General features: G+C 37.9%; 1 protein-coding gene across 18 annotated transcripts in view; it reads left to right on the top strand.

The window, feature by feature from the left end:
* Window positions 1-19,843, top strand: part of LOC18423214 (Small GTP-binding protein) — a 95,098-nt gene that overhangs the window by 44,788 nt on the left and 30,467 nt on the right. For 17 of the 18 annotated variants that reach the window (XR_016054184.1, XR_016054182.1, XR_016054183.1 and 14 more), the window contains 4 exons: window positions 3,410-3,472; window positions 3,715-3,759; window positions 3,920-4,020; window positions 10,097-10,193. Coding sequence is in view for 9 of the 18 variants with exons in the window: in XM_088864929.1 (XP_088721055.1) it covers window positions 3,410-3,472; window positions 3,715-3,759; window positions 3,920-4,020; window positions 10,097-10,193 (306 nt within the window). In the remaining 9 variants the exon portion in view is untranslated. Of the gene's footprint in view, window positions 1-3,409; window positions 3,473-3,714; window positions 3,760-3,919; window positions 4,021-10,096; window positions 10,194-16,155; window positions 16,618-19,843 lie in introns of those variants that run through there. The other variant, XM_088864938.1, reaches the window with a different exon arrangement.

The raw sequence follows: 19,843 nt of genomic DNA, 5'->3' as shown, positions 1-19,843 counted from the left end.
GGAGAGTTGGCAGGCTTGAAGGGACATGTGGAGAGAGGGGCAGAGGGATTACAGGGAGGCAATAATGGGGAGGTTTGAAAAGTTGAGTCGGTGGGGGAGGGAAGAAGGGCAGACCAAGAAGATGGGCCGGATTTGTCCAAAGTGCCTATAGAGGGAGTGGAAGGTGGGGTGTTGACCCAAACCTCTTTACTGGGCCGTTTAGTAGGGGAGGAGAGGACAGCTGGAGAAGGCTCAGTTTTGTCTCTGGCTTCGAGGTTCGGGTCAATAAGTCGCTGCGGGGTCAGAGGCTTGGAGAGGGTAGGATGCTGAACAAATGGGTGCTAGCTAAGCTTTGTCCTTGGGTGTTGATCTCGGATACTCCCAAACTCCTGGGCTTGGTCGGGCAGACCTGGCGATGTCTTTTACGGCCGGATCACTTCAGTCCAAGGCTGAGAAATTTTTTTCGGTGGTTGCGCAGGAGCAGGCATTGAGAGGAAATGAGCAGAGGGTGGAGAGGCCTACTCCCACGAAATACATACTGGTAGTAGAGGTCTTCCACCTCTAACCAGATGGTATTTGGAATCTGACTTGTGTCTAAGACCTCCAGGAGAAGTCGAATCGAGCCCAGTGGTAGGGTTTCAAGGGAGATCCAATGAATAGAGATCACTTTGCCACAGGCTGCTACCCTTCTCCGAAAGGTCTCAGGAGACCAAGCATGAAGGGGGATGTGTTTTAGGGTTAGCCAAACTCTTTGTTTCCTGAAGGAGCCCTCTTTTGGCGACTAAGACCGAAGAATGCACGAAGCCCCTTTGAAAGATAGATTTTTTCCTTCCTGTAAGGCATGGTGGGCTGCGGCTAATGAAGGAAAGGAGAAGAGGAAATCTCCACTTGACAGACGTCTGCAAATAAGGTTGGGCTCCTTCAAGGTTTTTTTAGCCCAACTTTCAATTCCACGTTGGTCATCACGTGCAGGTTTGAAGCTTCCTAGTAGAGACGCTAGAAGCTTAGATCTGTTTGCTGAAGCCTCCTCAGGATGGGAAGGGACAAAGAAAGGGAGAAAAGGAGAAGGTGTGGGGGGAGAGAACCCAGTAGAGTGGGACTAGGTAAAGGGGGAGGATGAGTGGGAGAGATTGACCAGAGGCACTTCAATACTCCCAGGTTTTCTTTTCGGCCTAGCGACAGCCTGTGCGTAAGTATTTTGTTGAAGAGTTTCAGTGGACGGGTTTGGCTTGGGGATTGAAGAAGGGAAAGGTTTGGAATGAGGAGGGAGAGGATGCCCAGAGCGCGAAAGCCTGTGAGGGGGGTGGGTTTTAGGGTACAGGTTGTAAATGTCATTCCAACGTAGAGGATCGGAGCGCTGGAGACCTGCCATTAATTCAATGCGACCATTTTTAAAAGGGCAGAATATCTTCAAGACCATAATTTCTCCAATGGAATCAATCTGATGCCTTGCTGCTAAGCAATCCATAGCAAGAGACCGTGCAAGCAGCCAAGACTTAGCATAGAACGGAACATTTTAGAAAGAAAAAATTCTTAATGTTTATAATTAATCTTCCATCTAACCAAAAACATGCAACTAACCATAATTTGTGAGAGTACCATGCACATTTAATTCCGCATTTCATCGAGACTAGTCCTTTTTATTATCAACAATCATTTCAAAATCACGTTTAAAGAATAAAAGAAGCCATCTTTCCAAAATAATCATTGGAAATCACATCCCAATTCCTCAAATTAACCATTAGTTACTCCCAATTAGCCATTAGTTTCTATTAGAGTAGCGACAAATTAGTGATATAATTCCAAAACCTGTAAGCCCTCTTAATAAGTTTATTAAGAGGCAGTTAACATTACAAAAAAAAAAGAGGGCTTATGCTTTTTGGGGGTTTGGGGGGCTAGATTGTTCCTCCAAAACCCTTTTCCCCCCTATATTGGGAAAAAAGGCCGGGGGGTGTGGGGGGGCGTTGGTATGTTTTTGCCCATAGCCGAGGCCCTTTTTTGGTCCTTGGCCAAGTTGTTCGAAGGCACCTACCTTGAGGTGACCGCCTAGGCAGAGCGTTGGCCGCCTCGGAGCAAGGCCGCCCCGGAGCAAGGCCGCCCGCCTCAGCCTCGGCTAGGTGTTTTGGCTGCCCGGCTTCCTAGGCATGTCGAGTTTTCAAACGATGGAAGGAAATGAAGATAGCAATGATCTATGCCCTTTTTGGCACATAATAGGCAGGAAGAGCCTTTTCTAGGCTGCCTGCCCTGGATTGATGTGAACTTAAGAATAGAAGGCCCCTAAGAATAGGAGGCCCCTTCTCAACAATTTAGTAACATATTGTTGCGCAAACCCTATAATGATTAGACCACTGTAGCATCTTGGGAGATTTAATTCATAAAATGGCATGTCTATTTGTGATTGTCTCTAGTCTCTCAGTTTACATGCATTTTATGGTATGCCAATCAGAGTTTTGTTGCTAGTGCATGTTCTAACACACCAGGTGAATGTCCGCTTTAGGGTTGCATAACCTGTCTAGTTACAATCGATCATACTTTACTATTTCTCCTTATAATTATAATTCTAATGGCTCTCCTTAGTTCTTGAGGATGGCTTGTAAAGGTCCACAAAGACCTTGTAACATGATATGATTGGAGAGTACTTTCCATCGATTGCAGGATTCCAGGATTGTAGTCCATTTTGCATTGAGCCCTTGACTGACCAAATGATGCTCAAATAACTTCAAGTTTCCTTTGATTGAAAGATATATATGTCTATTTCAAGTTGATGTTGAAATTACGTTGCAATTTCTTACGAATTGGATACCATGGCTCCTTTCGCATATGTATATCACTGATGGAAATGGTAGTGAATCCCAAACTGTTGTATGATTCATGGAAGGTGGTGCACTGATTTATATGTTTTTGAATAAATCTTAAACCCTTCATAAAGAGATTGAAATTTTCATAAATATGCATGGTTTCAATGAGACATACTTATGATATAGTGAATGCTTACGAATTATTGAATATGAATGATTGTAATAAGACATGCCTATGAGATATGAATGAGCATGGATGTACATTTTCAATTTTAAATATTTCATCTTGTGCTATAGATTTTGGGATTATTCGGTTGTAAGAGAGGGAATATCGCACCCATAAAAGTACTCTAACACTCTATTTTTGACTAAGCTACTAAAACATTCTCATACACACATATATAGGTCGAAGAGAAGTTTCTCTGAATACATTTCTGGCAAATACACTCTTTAGGAAATTTGATTCAATGTCAGTGGACCTATTTTTGTGAGATTTGAAGCTGAAGCTTCTTTATTATGATGTATTCTATAGATACATAATCATAGTTGAGTTTGTGGATCTTACTTCAGATGGTTTTGCATGTTTAGCTTCAATTGTCTTCTTATTCTGATGTCTTTCTCATTTGTTTTAGGTCCTGAACAAAATCGATCTCCCAGGTGCTGAATCAAATCGTGTTATTCAAGAGATTGAAGAGGTTAGTTTGGACCATGGATGTATCTTCTTTTCATATTGGTGGACACTGTCTCAATATTGTGCATATTTTTTTTTTATGGAAATGTAGTGGAAACCACAACATAGACTTTTGAGTTTTTTGTAAGAAATAGATCACTTGTGGGAAAATTGTATGAGAACTGTCTTATAGGTGGAATCAAGTGTGATTGCATTATGGCGTTTTGGTTGGACTTTTCATGTACTTTTGTTGCAATAAATTTGCAGATAATTGGTTTAGATTGTCGTGGTGCCATTCAATGCTCTGCAAAGGTTAGTTTAGATAAGTTCTTGTCTCTTCTTGCAATTGATGTCGATCTTTTTTCACTACCCATGAACGGAGTGGGTTTTTTTATTTAAAATCTTGTTTTGGCATTTTCTTGTTTGAAAAGATTGATCATTTAGTTTGAGTAACTACTTATATCTGTTGTAGGAGGGAGTTGGTATAACAGAAATTCTAGATGCTATTGTAACGAGGATCCCCCCTCCCCAAGATACTGCTGCAATGCCATTTAGGGCTCTTATATTTGATAGGTATATGTCACCCAAGTTTAGCAGAAGTGGCTCTATCCATTTACTCATTTGATCCGGTTTCCATGTGATAATTTGTTAGTTGATAGTTGGGACTTTATAAAGCTGGTATGTTGGCCATTGTTATTGATTCTTTTCTTGTTACTGTTTATTTGGCTTTGAATTGTCAAAATAAGATGTCCTTTGAATTATATATAAAATGGAGTGACGAAGGAAACAGTGGTTGGCATAGCTTTTGAAATATGGATATGGCATATTAGTTGTTGGAACCTTGCACATTTAGTGGTTCCCCCTGTTGGAGCCTTGGTCTTGATGTCTGCTTCTATTTGTTGTATATAAAATCTAGTCTAGTCTTGATTTTTCTTGTCAAATGTCCTTGGCAATTAACTGAACGTCTTTTAATCATTTTTTTGGAATATTCTTACTTTACTAATTTAGCTTAGTTTATTGTTTTCCTTCTTGTCTTTTTACTGTTTTTTGGAAGGAATAGTAGTTTTTCCATATGTTTGTGGATAATGAGTTGCAATGGTGTGCTTTCCAAGGGGACAAGCCTTTCAAAATATACCATAGTTAAAAAATGCTAATGATTAAAATAACCTAATTCTCAAGGCTTTGAGTTTTTTCTAAAGAAATGCTACGATTAGGACTTGAAGATTGGCCAGGACTGGTACAATTCATGTCAGATCCTGTAATTTTGCATCCATGTTTAGAGTGCATCCTTATGGGTATGTATTTGATCTTTGTTGTGCATCCAGACTAAAGTCAAGGAAATGCTCTTGTGACTTGTCTTACATAACTTAAATTGGTCTTGGGAACACTTTCTTTGGGTTTTGGATTTAACGTTACCGAAATATTGTAAATTTTTAGACTTCAACTTCTGAGTAAGATGGTTATTTTGAGTGATGTTTGAATTGTGTCGGAAGTAGTAGACCATCCAATGCCATTTATTTGGTTTTATCTAATATCTTCATGCCGGTTGGCCATTGTTCAATGATATTCATATTTTTAGGCTTCTATTCTTTTGGCATGCATTAGCTATGTTACCTCCATTTTTGTTAATGTGTGCGTTCTTATTGATGAATAATGGCAAGTGTCGTGGTCTGTGGATTATTGAAATCCTAAGTGGTCTGAAAATTACTGTTTCAAGACCCTTTGGATGTTATTTGAGACTGTATTTTACAAATATTTGTCAAGTTTCCTGAAATTCTTTGTTTTGATGAAGAAATTGATGTGAGAAGCCACATGTGAGTTTCTATAGTTCATGCACGCAGGACACATGGTGAAATACAATGTTGGGGCTTTTGTGGTAGGCTGCTGAGGTATTACTAGAGACCATCATGTAAGGTCTTGGGAGTGTTGGCACGATTGAAATAGGGGCTAGAAGATTAGACATTGATGTAGAAGTTTTGAAGAAACACAAAAAATCAACAATAATTCAGGCCAAACACATGCAACAAGTAGAAGAAAACCTTGGGTTTCTTCCTCAAACGCTGCGTAGGGTTTCAAAAGCTTGGAGCTTTTCTTTCTTTTTCTTAGAAATAAACCACATGAATGACCTCGAGCCTTCTTAGCCCCATGGACCACTTTTGTATTCTATTTAATGTTCAAAAGACAATAAGTGTCCTTACAATTAATAAATTGACCCAAAACTCCTAACGTAAATGCATAATTTATAATGACAATTATACCATTGATAAAACAAAATTTTTCATAAACACTTAGTACTTTTCTAAACAACTCCTATAATTCCCCCCAAAAAAATCCTGATAAAATATAAACCTTAAAAATAAACCCTAAAGTAAAAGTAAAATGTACATTCTTTGATAACATTCTTTGATATTAAATAAAAATTAAAGGTGATAATAATTATGTCTTGCATCAATCTTCCTTGGTTGGAGAAAACACGTCATCAAGTTTTGGAGTGTCCTAAGAGAACTCACCATCAAAACCCCTTATTCAACCTTCATCTTCTTTGTTGGCTTAAAGGTTATTTGTGGTAGGAAGAAATCCTCGAGAAACGGATCCTAATATGTGTATTGCGGAATTGATATAAATTTATCAAATTCAACCACCCTAAACTCGCATCGAAAATTGTGTAAGAAACTTCAATTTTCTAGCCTTCAGAGTCTTTCTCAGGATTTATTTCATTACTCTCTAAATACAAAGCCGCGATTTGTGGTTTATGAGTTGCCCTCAGTTTCGCTGCGCTACTTTGGTTCCAATGCCCAAAATCTCTTGAATGCTCCACCTCTTCGATATTCTTGAGGTCTTTAAAGGCCATAATTTTGATTAGTCTTTTGCTGCCTTTTCTCCATATTCTTCACAAGCAAGATCCTCTTTCGAAACATCTTCATCTTCATCTTGATCCTTATCATAGATCGGATTTCCTGAAAGATCTTGTTCATTTGATCATGTATTGAAGATTGGTTGCAAATCCAAATCTACCTACTGATTTTGGATACAATCTTTATCAAAACCATGAATGTCCTCCTTCAAATAAAAATCATAGAATGATGTCCCCCATGTTTAGGTTCTCTATCACTTTTCTCTACACTCGATTCTGGAGTGCGACGGTGAAAAGGGTGTACTTGAGTTCACCGTCTTGCCCATGATTGAAACTTCCGAACTGCTATATTAGCTGTTGAACTTGTCGTTTAAGTTCCTCAATTACTTCATCTCTAGGATCATGAATCGGATCAAAAGCCCTTCCTTCCACAGCCTCTTCTTAGTACTATGGGTTTACCAAAATCACAAACCCTAGGCAGAGAATCACAAAACCTAGCTGAAATCTGTAGGATCTAGGCTGAATGTAGCAAACCTTGGTCCAAGTTTAGCACACCATATACTTGGTTGCATTTTCTTGGCCTTGCTATTGAAGAAACCTAAGCTCTAATACCAAATTTATGCATGAATTTTGACAAAGCACTAAAATCACCAATAATTCAGGCTAAACACAACAACAACTAGAAGAAACCCTAGGGTTTTTTTCCTTAAACACTGCCTATGGCTTCAATTGCTTGGAGCTTTCCTTTCTTTTTTCTTAGAAATAACCCACATGAATGAGCCCTCTAGGATCCGCCGGCCACTTTTGTAGTCGTTTTAATATTTCAGAGACAGTAAGTGTTCATATAATTAATAAAATGACCCAAAGTCCTAACTTGAATACAAAATTCGTTAGGATAATTTGTCCTTGATAAAACAAAATATTCCATAAACACTCGTAAATCTTTTTCTAAGCAACTCCTAAAAATCCTAAAATTATGGAAAATCCCGGAACTGTAAGGAACTTAAAAACCCTAAAAGTAAATTTAAAATGTACACCCTTTGAAGTTAAACAAAAATAAAAATGAGAATAACTTTGTCCTACATCAGACATTGAATCAACAACTATTGTCTTCGCAGATAAGACAAATGGGAATATTGCCCGAAGTCTTGTTTTTTCCTATATAGAAGGTTAGGTGACAGCTCCCATTCTTATGTGAGTTAGTGCGCCTTGAGGAAAGAGGGAGTGGTGTTGGAAGTGTTGATAGAGAGCTATAGTCTAACAAATACTAAATTCTCAGATGTTTGCTACCTGGAATATCTCAGATGCAAAAAAATTGTTGAGAATCCGAACCAGTTGTGTAGCATACTTTTGGGTTTAATCATACAAATAAGTCAAAGACTCAAGTTTGGTGTACCAAACTGTTGGTTTTGAGATTTATTGCTCCTAAAATAAATCACAACTAAAGTAATATATAAAGAAGGGATGTGATGATGAGATAGAAAGGGAAAGTAGCACATGGGTATTCGGTGGTTTCCTTGGCATGGGGCCCACACCCCATACCCTTGAAGTTCTCATAGTTATGTACTACTGGCCTCCTGGAATTAGAAAAGAGGGAAAAATAAGGTAACAGGCAGCGTTTGTGGTCTCTAGGTGATCAGTGTTGAATATGGTTTTTAATTCCTTTGAAATAAAATAAATAACTCAATATAACTAAAACTGAAGTCTATGGTTTCTTTGAAACCCTAGTTTCATCACATTAGGGTATGTTTAATGCAGTTGATTATTTATTTGAATATATTGTTTTGTAAATTTCTGCACATAAATGTGTCTTTGGTTAGATTTGTAACTGAAGAAGTGTGTAAATATGTTTTGCAACTAAAACTGAAGTCTAGGCTTTTAATTTCAAATCTTGGTTATGGTGTGCAAAAATTTATTAAAAAAATACTCTAAATTGTTATATGTTTAAAATCTATTTGTTATTTAGACTATTGAAGTTTTTCTCAAAATCAAGGTTGAAAAAGTGGTCGCCTGGCTGTTAATATGCCTAGGCGGGTGGGTCTAGCTGGGCATGCCCAAGGTGCTCGCCTTGGTGGGCTCAAGGTGGATCTGGGTGCCCGCCTTGTGCTAATAAAAAGGAAAGCCTAATCCATCATCATCACCATCATAAATTTTTTCCAACTATTTGGAGTCGGCTACAAGAATCCTGGTCTGCTATTCTACACTATCAAGGGCTATACCCTCAATAAGCCCATAAGTCCCCATATGTTTTCTTACTACTTTCAACTATATGTTCTTTTGGGCCTACTCTTTGCCCTTTTTGAGCCTTCTACTTGAACCAACTCGCACCTCTTAACAGGTACTGTATTGGGTCTACTACACATGCCCAACGCACCTAAGTCTATTTTCTCTCATCTTGTCGCTTATTCATTTCAAATTCTATCAATTCTTGTCTTGCCACTCATCCATCTTAGCATCCTCATCGAGCTACACTCATCCTACGGGTGTAAGGCTAATTAGAAAAAAAAAAAAAAAAGTTTTAAGGCTTATTTAGAGCTCCTCCTCTCTCTCTCTCATGGGCCCATGTGCTCTCTCGACTTATAAGAGAAAGAAGATGGCCTCCAAGTATTCAATGCGAGGCCTCTCTCTCTCTTTCACACACACACACACATACACACAAAAAGACACATATAGACCCATATGCTCTCTCTTTACATTTAAGAAGAAGAAAAAGAAGAAGATGACCTTCAAGTGTTCGATGCAAGGTTCCTCTCTCTCACAGACTCTCTCTCTTCATAATAGAAGAAGAAAAAGAAGAACGTACTCCAATTGTTCAAGACCTCTCTCTCACAAACACAGATGCATAAGCTCTATCTCTCTTCCTATACATATAGGATAGGAAAAAAGAAGATGATCTTTAAGCAGTTCATACGGGGCCTCACATGCACGTGTATGCACACGCACACAAACACATGCAAATAACATATCCCCCCCTCCCCCCCGCAGCTGCCCAGGTTTTCTGCTCGCCGCCTAGGCGGTTAGGCCCCTGGCCACCTACTCTGCCACCTCCACCTTTTGGAACATTGCTCAAACTTATATGCATGCTGAAATTTCTGCTTTTGGGTGTGTACCTAGTTCTCCAAAAAAGGTTTTTGGGTGTGTACCTAGTTCTCCAAAAAAATTTAGGCATTATGAAACGTGTTAACAATTCATATGAACATCATTTTTCTAATACTTGCAATTTGCTTCTCTAAAGGCTATATGATCTATGATCTATGATTCCATTAGTCCTTAGTGGACAAAACTCTTCATTCACATCCTTTGCTTGCCATGTTGAAAACTTGTATGGTGGGGGTTCTTTAGACTGCACAGTTATAGGTTGTACACCTGTTGTTGTACTTTTGTCATTCTTATATTCTTTTGTATATTTTAAGTGTATGAGAAGCACATTCACTTTTAAGTACACTTATGTCTATACAGGATCCTGATCTCATGTTATTCAACTTAATGAGAACTCACATGCGTTTCCAAAATCTTGTACAAGTTGACATTGTGATTGGATCTTGGCAATTTATGCATTTTATACACTTTATGCCCTTAAGAGTGCCTATGTAGGAATTATCTTTTTTTTGGTGTACCTATCAAACTATATTTTTTTTCTTCTTTTTATCCATTTGATATTGGTTGCAAATTTTGAAATCTTGTTCATGCAGATCAGTTTGGAAATGAGGTATTTGCCATTATTTACTGCATACTGTTTCTGTTACATGTTTAACTTGCTACAATTTGACCTTAAATTGTTTATCTCGTCATCAGCTATTATGATCCATATCGAGGTGTTATTGTTTATTTTCGCGTTACTGATGGAACCATAAGGAAAGGAGACAGAATATATTTTATGGCTAGTAAGAAGGTATGCTTCTGTACTTTCATTAGAATATCATGTTTTAGATGTTTAATACAATCTTCCTGATCTTCTTGTAGAGTAAAACTTGTGGACACTTATAACAACTGGGAAACATTTTTTTAAGCCTTTTTTGAATAATTGTGTATATTACTTACTTCATCGCATACGTGATCTCCACAAACTTTGAAATTTACTACTTTCTCTAGATAAAAGTTCTATGCATATGTGATGTAAGCTTGGGACTGAATTGCAGCTTAGAGGTTGAGATGCAGTGATCCCTATGAGAAAGAGAGGGTTCTTTTTTCCTATCTATTTATTCAGTTTCACTGAGAGTCTCCTGTGCTACTGTACCTTTTCTTGAAGAGGGTGATGGAGGTCATTTTTCCCTCGTGTCTTATTGTATTCTAAAATGGTTGTATTGCAGTTTATTTTGTTCGAAGTTGTGACATCCTTTACCCATTCCATTGCTTTTCCAATATAACCTGTTGTCGTCATCATTTACTGGTTTTCATTCTTGTTAGGGGCTTGGTTGTGAGCAGCTGTAGTGGTGCATCCAAGGTATTGAATTTTAAGAATTTTTCTAACAACTTTTATTGCTTGCACTCCCAAGTCCACTTGCAGGTGCTGCCATACACTTTTGCATCTTTAAAACTTCAGAAAATACAAAAAAAAAAAAGAAAAAAAGTAATGACAGTGCTGTAGGATCTGGTTGCTGCCACATTGTCATCAACATCTGCGCAAAACTGAAACAAAAGAACAAAGAAAACTTTCCTGTGAAAGTTGCCTAAGATTAACCCCTACGACTTGGTTCACTCCACACTAGAACTCCATGGATCAACGACACACCACCTTGGGCGAAGTCTTCTACTCAAAATGAAAATCAACTCACTCCTCGGACTTGACTTGTAGGGGTTTCTCTTCCTGTCCAGAGATTTTCTTCCTTATGTGCATGTAGCCCGCTGACGATCACAATTTTCTTTCACTTGTGCATCTCTAGAACCCTCTGACCTTCCTCTATCGCGTACAACAGCCTTTAGAGAAGCTTTTTCTTTATCACATACCTCGACCAGCCTGTAGAGAACTCCTTTTTCTTCCTTGATTTTGCCGCATCAATAGGGAAACATTTTTGTCCTTTTTCTCATGTGGAAGGGACTTCTTAAATGTACCTTCTATACGTTCTTAGATTAGGGAAAGCGTGAAGATCAACAAGGCAAGGGGCTGGGGTCGGGGTGGTAGCATCCCCACACCTAGTTACCACATCGTGGTGTCTATTCCTACCACTTACACCCGCAATTAACACCTTCAAAATGTAACTCCCCAATCTATTGAAAAAAAAAGGGTAGGGGCTTGGCTTCCCCACTGAATTACCCAAAAAAAAAAGGGTGAAGATCAACATACCTTAGTCGTGGATGTGCTGACAAGACCCTCTTAATGTCACATGCAGGCGCATGAAGAATTCTGTGTTTCTACCTCAGTTGATTTCCTGAGGAGACCCCCATAGTCTCACATACAGGCCCATGAAGAACTAACTTTCTTCTTCTTCCATCTTGAATATCCACATCTTTTAAGATTGACCACATGCTTTTTCTCTGTAACAACTGACGATCTTCTTCTTCATCTCATGTTTGACTTGGAGGTGTTTATGTCTTCACTCCAACATTCCAACCCTAGAGACATGGGAACTCTGATGTGAAGCACATAGAAGATTGTGCCTCCTTTATTTTCCAGCATGCAACAGCCATGGAGAACTCCCCTTTTCCTTCTCAGTAATAATGGGAAAAGCCCTTTTTCTCTCAACATTCCAGCCCTTTCTTGGTTCCCATCCACATGTATCACATGTATGTTATGAAAGAGTTGGGCCAGTTCACTGTTAAGTCATAGTTTTAGTTGGACTGTTACTTGTGTGTCAGTAGGATATCTGTGCGGTGAGTGAGGCCTTAAACCTCAGTCATCCACCCAGGGATCCCGTTTATCATCAGTTGCTTTATTGCACGCTCTTTGCAATTCTAATTCATGTAGAATTCCAAAAACAGTTTTTCTCAATAGTACTAGGATTCCATCAATCTTTTCAATATTTTTTGTCTTTAAATGGAATACTAGTTTAAAAACAATTCTTGCCACTGGCTTTTAATCTTGGAACGTTCTTCAGGGAATCTTTGAAAGAGTTTATAAAACAAAATTGTCTTTAAAAGAAGCTTGAGTTTATAATCACATCGCATTCTTGTCCAACTAGGAAAAATGAGTAAAAACCTTGGACAAGTGGGATATTAATTTCGGATCCAAATAAGATTGGGGTATGAGATCCAAATTCGAATATGATTGAGATGTCCAACTTCCTTATTCAGAAATGTTGAATGTCCCTCCTCCCACTTGGATTTGGTGAATCTTTGAGAAACTAGATTTTAAACATATAAGGTCTGCTAATCCCTTTTAAATTAGAATTACTATTCAGATGAGCACCGATGGTCATTGTGGCCCTCTGACTCTCTTCCAGTCCTCTTGGAATTCACATCGGACCAATGACCAGTGGCTCCACATAATTCTCTATTGGATCCATGTGCCACGCGACAAGTTCACGTGTATCCACTCACACCAAATTATATATTGAATTTCCTTTCTATATTTTTTCCAAAGAACAAATATATTGTCCAAATCCATCTCTGGTAATAAAAAAACCATAAATCCAAAAGTTTATCTCTTTTGTGGACACAGAAAACACAAATTTTTATAGTGGCTAGTGGCTAAAAACTGAGAGAAAATACAATATTGGGAAAAGTCTGAATGAGTGGCCATGCCGTGGGACAAAGCACCAAGTTATAACTGGGTAATCTATGATAACTACACTTTAGTCACATTCAAATAGAACTAATGCAATAGGCCTATGACTGATATGTCTCCTTGCTCATGATTGGCCTATCAAAACCAACCAAGGTATAACTGAGTCACAACGTGGATTACATGTGCTCCCTCAAGGAAAAGATATGTTAGTTAAGATGCGCAACACGCCATCTCATTTCAAGGTCCTCTCATACATGCACATGTATATGGTATACCTACAAAGGGAATCCATGTTCAACATGGGATGCACGCTCACCATAAGGGTCGTATGTTGAGGTTTTTGTCATTGCCTTATGTGTTTCTCCTAGCTGCCTATCTCACACAGGGTTCCTTTGTGCTACTAACCTGCCATTGTTCTCTTCGCTGACCTTGACAAGGGATGACCGTAGCCATCGTTGGTTGGTGACTCAGGTGTTAAGCTAATGTCAAGCTCAACCTTTAGGCAAATCCATTGCAAATGAACCAAATTGTTTAGTGTCAAATATTCTCTCTCTAAGGATGAGCATTGTTTGAATGCTTAGAATAAATATGTAATGAATTTTTTTTTTAATACCTTTGGAACAAAACACTGATCTTGGGTTTGATGCAAGTGATACCTAGATCATTAAGAGCTTAGAGTTTTATGCAAGGGATATCTTGTGACCTTTTCTTTCACAATCATGGCAAAATATTTGAAGTACAATTTTCCAAAATGCGTCACAGCATAGTTTGAAGGTTTCTAAGTTAGAATAGTTAGTTGAAGATATCTCATTTGTAATTTGTTGATAACACAATCACTATAGGGACACTTTTATCGAGGATTCTTCAACTTCAATGATGGTATCCAAACTTTGGTTTTTACCTACTTCATACTGTCTAGGCCTGAATTTTGGTCCAACTAGTTAGAGTAGCTTGTCAAGCATGGTCATTACGGAGATGGTTGTTAAGACTAGACCGTACCGGCTGCCCTAACTGGTCAGACCACTTGTTGGTTCTTTGGTCAGTCTAGTCCGAAATAAAAATTGGGTTTTGTAAAAAAATAAATTAAAACAATTTGATCGGTTTTGTCCAGATAGACTGTTTGGTCCTGACTTGTCTAATATGCTGAATAGAAAAGGGCAAATGTTTTTAATCATCATCTAAGCTCTGCCCCATCTATTTGGGGTGGTTTACACGAATCATGTTTCGTCATTCCGTTTTATCAAGGGCCACACCCTCAGTCAGACTATAAGTCAACCATAACATCTCTCGCTACTTTTGTTCATGTCTTTTGAGGCCTTCTCCTTGCCCTTTTAGAGCCTTCCACTTGAACCAAATCACCCTCCTAATCGGTATTGTTCTAGGTTGGTGCTACACATGACCAGACCACCTAAGTCTACTTTCCCTCATTTTATCACCTATTGTAGCAACCCCTAAGTTTCCTCTTATGTATTCATTCCAAATTCTATCTTTTCTTGTTGTACTACTCATCTATCTCAACATTCTCATCTTAGCTATACTCATTCTATGTTGTTTCTTGATCGCTTAATATTTTGTCTTATAAAGTATGGCTGGTCTTACAGCCATCCTATAGAACTTCCCCTGCAGTTTCATTGGTATGCGACGATAACATACGACTCCTAAATCACATCTCCACTTTGTTCCCGCAGCTTTAATTCTATGATAATCTTTTTCAATCTCTCATTTTTCAATGATTATCAACACAATATATTGAAAATTATCTCTTTTAGGTATTTCTTGGCCATAAATTTGTACTAATTCTACGTTTCTACTCCCATTATTACTTAATTTGCTTTCTATATATTTTTTCTTAGCCTGGCTAATTTTAAAACCTTTATATTTTGAAGCATCCCTCCAGAGTTCTAACTTTGCGTTTATTCCATCTCTAGTTTTATCAATTGAAACTATGTTACCATAGGACCTCATCCTGTAGATGCGTAGTTAACTCGTTCATAACCAAAACAAAGAGATATGGGCTCAGTACTGACCCTCTATTGTAGGCCTACTGTCACTAGCCCTAAGGGTATATGGTAAATGTGTAATTAGCCACCTAACTCATGTGGCATGATTTCATTAGCCCCACATGCTCTCATAAAAATGGAGGGAACTTTTGAGATTTGCTTTTTGTTGGAATTTTTGTCAAACCAACTAGCTTATATGGCATGATTTCATTAGCCCACATACCCTCATAAAAATGGAGGGAATTTTTGAGATTTGCTTTTTGCTGGAATTTTGTCAAACTAGCACAAGGGTATGCCCTCCAACTTGGTTTTTGGTTTAATTAAATATAAAGTGCATATGTATTTTAATAACAAGGGAAATTGGAGTAAATTAAAGGAGAATAAAAGTATTTAAATATGTACCACACATTTTGATGGCATGATGGTAGATGGTGGGCTAAGATCAAGCTTCTCGTTGTAGCCATTGGATGATGACATGGGGGGTCAAGATTCATCAATCTAGAAGCATCTATATACTTAAGGGTTAGAAATCTATAAATAGGTCCTTGAGCCTTCATTCATCACATGAGTTCACACACGCTCTCTCTCTAAGTGGGACGCCACTCTCTCTCTCATCCATCTTAAAGTGGCACGCCTAAGGGTCTTCTCTTCCTTTCTCTCTCTAGAAAATTGCATTCAAGTTAATATGAGAGAAAGCTCCATTGAAGCTCCTTCATGACTCTATTTATGGTGATCCAAAGCTCAAATTTAAGACATGGATGATCTAGTCTTAGTGCCTTCATCAATTGAGTAAGATCTCTTCCATTTTCTTTGATTCTTCTTGCTGTAAATATCAATTACAGCAAGCTATCTTCAAATGTTAGATCATTGATCGCTTGAATCGACCTTGATCCCTCTTGATCCACATAGTTGAAGGCATCATCCATACATAAGTCGATCAAGTTTCCATGAGTTTTTTGCTATAACTTTTGGAGCATTTTATAATGATAGTTTTTTGATATTTTCACGACCAAATCAGTCAATTAGATCTTCATTTTGATCCCTTAAATTGTTTTTTACATAAGAGAATTTATGTGGCTCAATTTTTGAACTCATTTAAACCGTTTTTGTGTTTTAAGAGCTTTGATTTCTCCCATGATTTTTCCACTGGATTTATTCATTTGATCTCTGCAAATCCTTCTATGTTTCAGTGTATGTCAGTAGATGCTTGGCTTCCTGTGCTTGAGATGATGAATTTGGCTGAGTTTTGAGTTATGCCATCACATGTCACCCAATGGCACATAACTAAGACCCAAGGCCGTAAATCGGGTACCCGAGTGCTCTAATCAACTTCCCATGGTCATGATGCATTATATACTTGAGCATATGTGTGTTGTGTTGGAGATCATGTTATAGCGGGTTTTATGAAGTCCATTGATGTATAATTTTGCCTTGTATTTTTGAGTGGTGCAGAATTTTTGAAAGCACCTCATACATGTGTAGTTGATGATCTCCTTGAGTAGTTTGTTTTGTTGATGGACAAGGGATCCTAATTGAGTTGTATCCTCTATTTTTTTAGTGTATTTTGAAGTCAATTGTTCAATGTAATCACAGTGACCTTTCTGTAATTTTAAATTGTAAGTTGAATTTCAAGTGTATTGTGTAAAGTTCAAGTTGTTTTGTCTTGAGTTTTGAAAAAGGTCTGCTCCAAATGCATGAGATTTGGTTTCTATACACTCACACCCCGCCCCCCCCGGGTTGAAGGTGTTTCTAGGCATCCGCCTCCGATTTTTTAACATTGTTAGTTGAGGAGACTGAAGGAGTTTCTCTTTTTATCCATTTGACTCAAGGTTTCTGAATTGCAGCAGATTCTTAAGAGTGCATGAATGATTCATGAACCCATCTAAATTTTTTATAAGTCTAGGGATCTGATTTTTGGTCTACATGATTGATCTGGGAACGCTTGTAACCATTTTGGCTTTATGGTTAGGACTTATTCTTATATAAAAGTTGTTTGATGGAAAATTGGATTTTTTTAGATGTGCACTTGCTATTCTATGGCTTTCCATTTAACAATTACGTGACAGGTTAAGCCTTTCAAGGGTTTGATACAAGGGATATCCAATCGATTTTTCTTTTACTATCATGGCAAAACCTTTAAGTATGATTTTCAGAAAGAGTTCCTACGTCAGTTTGAGGGTATGTTACTTGAAATTATCAGTTGAAGGTCTCATCTTTTATTTGTTGATAATACAATTGTGAGTGTATAGAAACCAATTCTCTTGACTTGGACTACTAAGTAGCTAAAATACAAGCCAATAAATTACAACTTGATAAAGCAAATTATAGCAGGGTCACTGTAACTACAGTTTGCTATAGACTTCTAAATACACTCAAATGGGAGGATACAACTCAATTAAGGTCCCTTGCACATGAACAAAACAAGTTACAAAAGGAGATCATCAAACTACACATGTGTAGTTTGCTTTCAAAAATTCAACACCACTCAAATTTACAAAGCAAAATTATACATCAATAGACTTCTTAAAACTCATCACAACATGATCTTCATTACATCAACATACTAATGCTCAAGTGTGCAATACAAAAAGACTATGGAAAGCCATTCAGAGCTCTCAAGTGCCCAGTTTACGGCCTTGAGTCTTAGCTATGTGCCATTGGTTAACATGCGATGACATATCTCAAACTCAGGCCAATTCATTATCTAATAAGTAGGAAGCCAAGCATCTGCTAATACACACTTAAAACTTGGAAGGATTTGCAAAGATCTAACTATCAAAACAAGTGGAAAATCGTGGGAAAAAATTAGGCTTTCAAACACAAAGCCGGTTCAATTGAGTTCACAATTCGGCTCACAAAATTTCATTATAGTCTCCTCTTATGAAATAAACAATTTAAGAGGTCAAGAATAATATCTAAGTGACTGATATGATCATGAAAAACTCAGAGAAATATCATAAAAAATACTCCAAAATTCAAGGAAGAAAGCATAGTCTCCTTTTATGAAATACATAATTCAATAGGTCAAGAAGAAGATTTAAGTAACTGATATGATCATGAAAAACTCAAAGAAATATGCTCCAAAATCCAAGGAAGCAAGCACATGGAAAACTATGTCAAAATGTGTATGGATGAAGCCTTAAACTATATGGATCAAAAGAGATCAATGATGATTAAAGGATAAAAAATTTAATTGTCAAATGATGAAGAAATGTTACTATAATGGGGAATGTACAGCAAGGAGAAACTTAAGAAATCAATGGATATAGAAAGATCTTACTCAATTGTTGAAGGCTTGAAGACTAGATCATCCATGACTTGAAAATAACCTTTGGATCAGCATTAATGGAGTAGCATAAGACCTTCAATTGAATTCTTCTTTGATCTAAATATGAAGGAAGATATTTAGAGAGAGAGAGAGGAAGGAGACTAGCTTGGGCGTGTCACTCAATGGGAGAAGAGAGAGGTACGTGCCACGTTTTGAGGCAAATTTGCAAAGTGAACTCATGTGTGTGAAATGAATTCTCAAGGGGGTGTTTATAAGCTTATGACCCTCAAATGTGGAGATGCTTCTAGATGGATGAATCTTGGCCTTCAATGTCATCTACCAATGACTACAAAGAGAGGCATGATCCTAGCCCACCAACCACCATCATGCCATCAAGATGTGTGGTATGAATTTAAACACCTTTAATTCTCTCCAATTTCCCTTAATAAAGCTGAAACCAAGATGGAGGGTATACTCTCATGGTAATTTGTCAAAATTTCTAGGAAAAAGCCAATCTCAAAAGTTCTTTCTATTTCATAAGAGCATGTAGAGCTAATGAACTCATGACACATGAGCTAGGTGGTTAATTACACATTTATAGTATACCTTTCGGGTTAGGCTTGTAATTACAAACCCTATATACCTTATAGAATCCTCCACACTTGTGCATAAACCCCTTGCTTTAGGCATTAAACATATGTCAAAATAAATTTTCCAAAAACTCAATATTTCATAAAATGTCATAATTCAACACCTTTAAGTTAAAACAGCAAACTATGAAAGGACATGTGGGGGCCCTAGTGGGGTTGACTTCACCCCAATGTCATTTGCATGTGGGGTGGATGTCAACCCCCCAAGCCAACATGTGGGCACCCATTGGCCATTTGGGTGTCCTGTGTGGGTCCCAGGGGACTGTCCTTGTTTGTCATTTCTTTCAAACAATTTTGAAAAATGGATTTTCTTTCCTAGAAAGTTTCAGAAAAATTCCATAAATTAATAAAAATCATTTTAATGATTTTTCATCAAAATAAATCATTTTGACATTGATTAAAAATATTTACAAGGAAATTACTATCCTTGGAGTTGAATTACAAAATGGAGCACTAGCCACTCGGGTAGACCCGGTATCCAAAGCCACATTCTCAGTATGATCCAACAGACTCATGACCTATAGTGTATAATCACGAGTTCATGATCTAAGCCTATCAAAGTCAAACCGATGTGCAACTCTGAATGCCCAAGTATAAGTGGATTTCAGGTGTACCCCCAAGAGGACACACACACACATGGTGCGGGAGTTCCTCTCTTGGCACATGTGAATGGCTCTAACTAGTGGATCCTTGGAAGAGCGGCTTCCCATGCATTGCGAATGTATATGCACATGCTATGAGAAGGTTTTAGGAGTCAAGGATTTAGGCCAATGTCCTCTATTGGCCCTAACCTTCTCGTATAGGTCTTTTTGTCGTCAAGCTCATACATAAATCATGTTGCCTTGGCCCATCACCCAGTCATGAGGCACAAACATAACAATCGACCCTGATTAAGAGATAACCCTCAACTCTCTCGGTACCTCCCATGCATATAAACCTCCTCATGACTTAATCAGGGTT

Source organism: Amborella trichopoda, chromosome 4, assembly GCF_054954075.1.
Source record: "Amborella trichopoda isolate Santa Cruz 75 chromosome 4, AtrichopodaSantaCruz75HAP2 v2.0, whole genome shotgun sequence".
Lineage (NCBI taxonomy): Eukaryota > Viridiplantae > Streptophyta > Magnoliopsida > Amborellales > Amborellaceae > Amborella > Amborella trichopoda.
The sequence above is the reverse complement of the archived record's forward strand: the minus strand, read 5'-3'. Positions and strand labels throughout refer to the sequence as shown.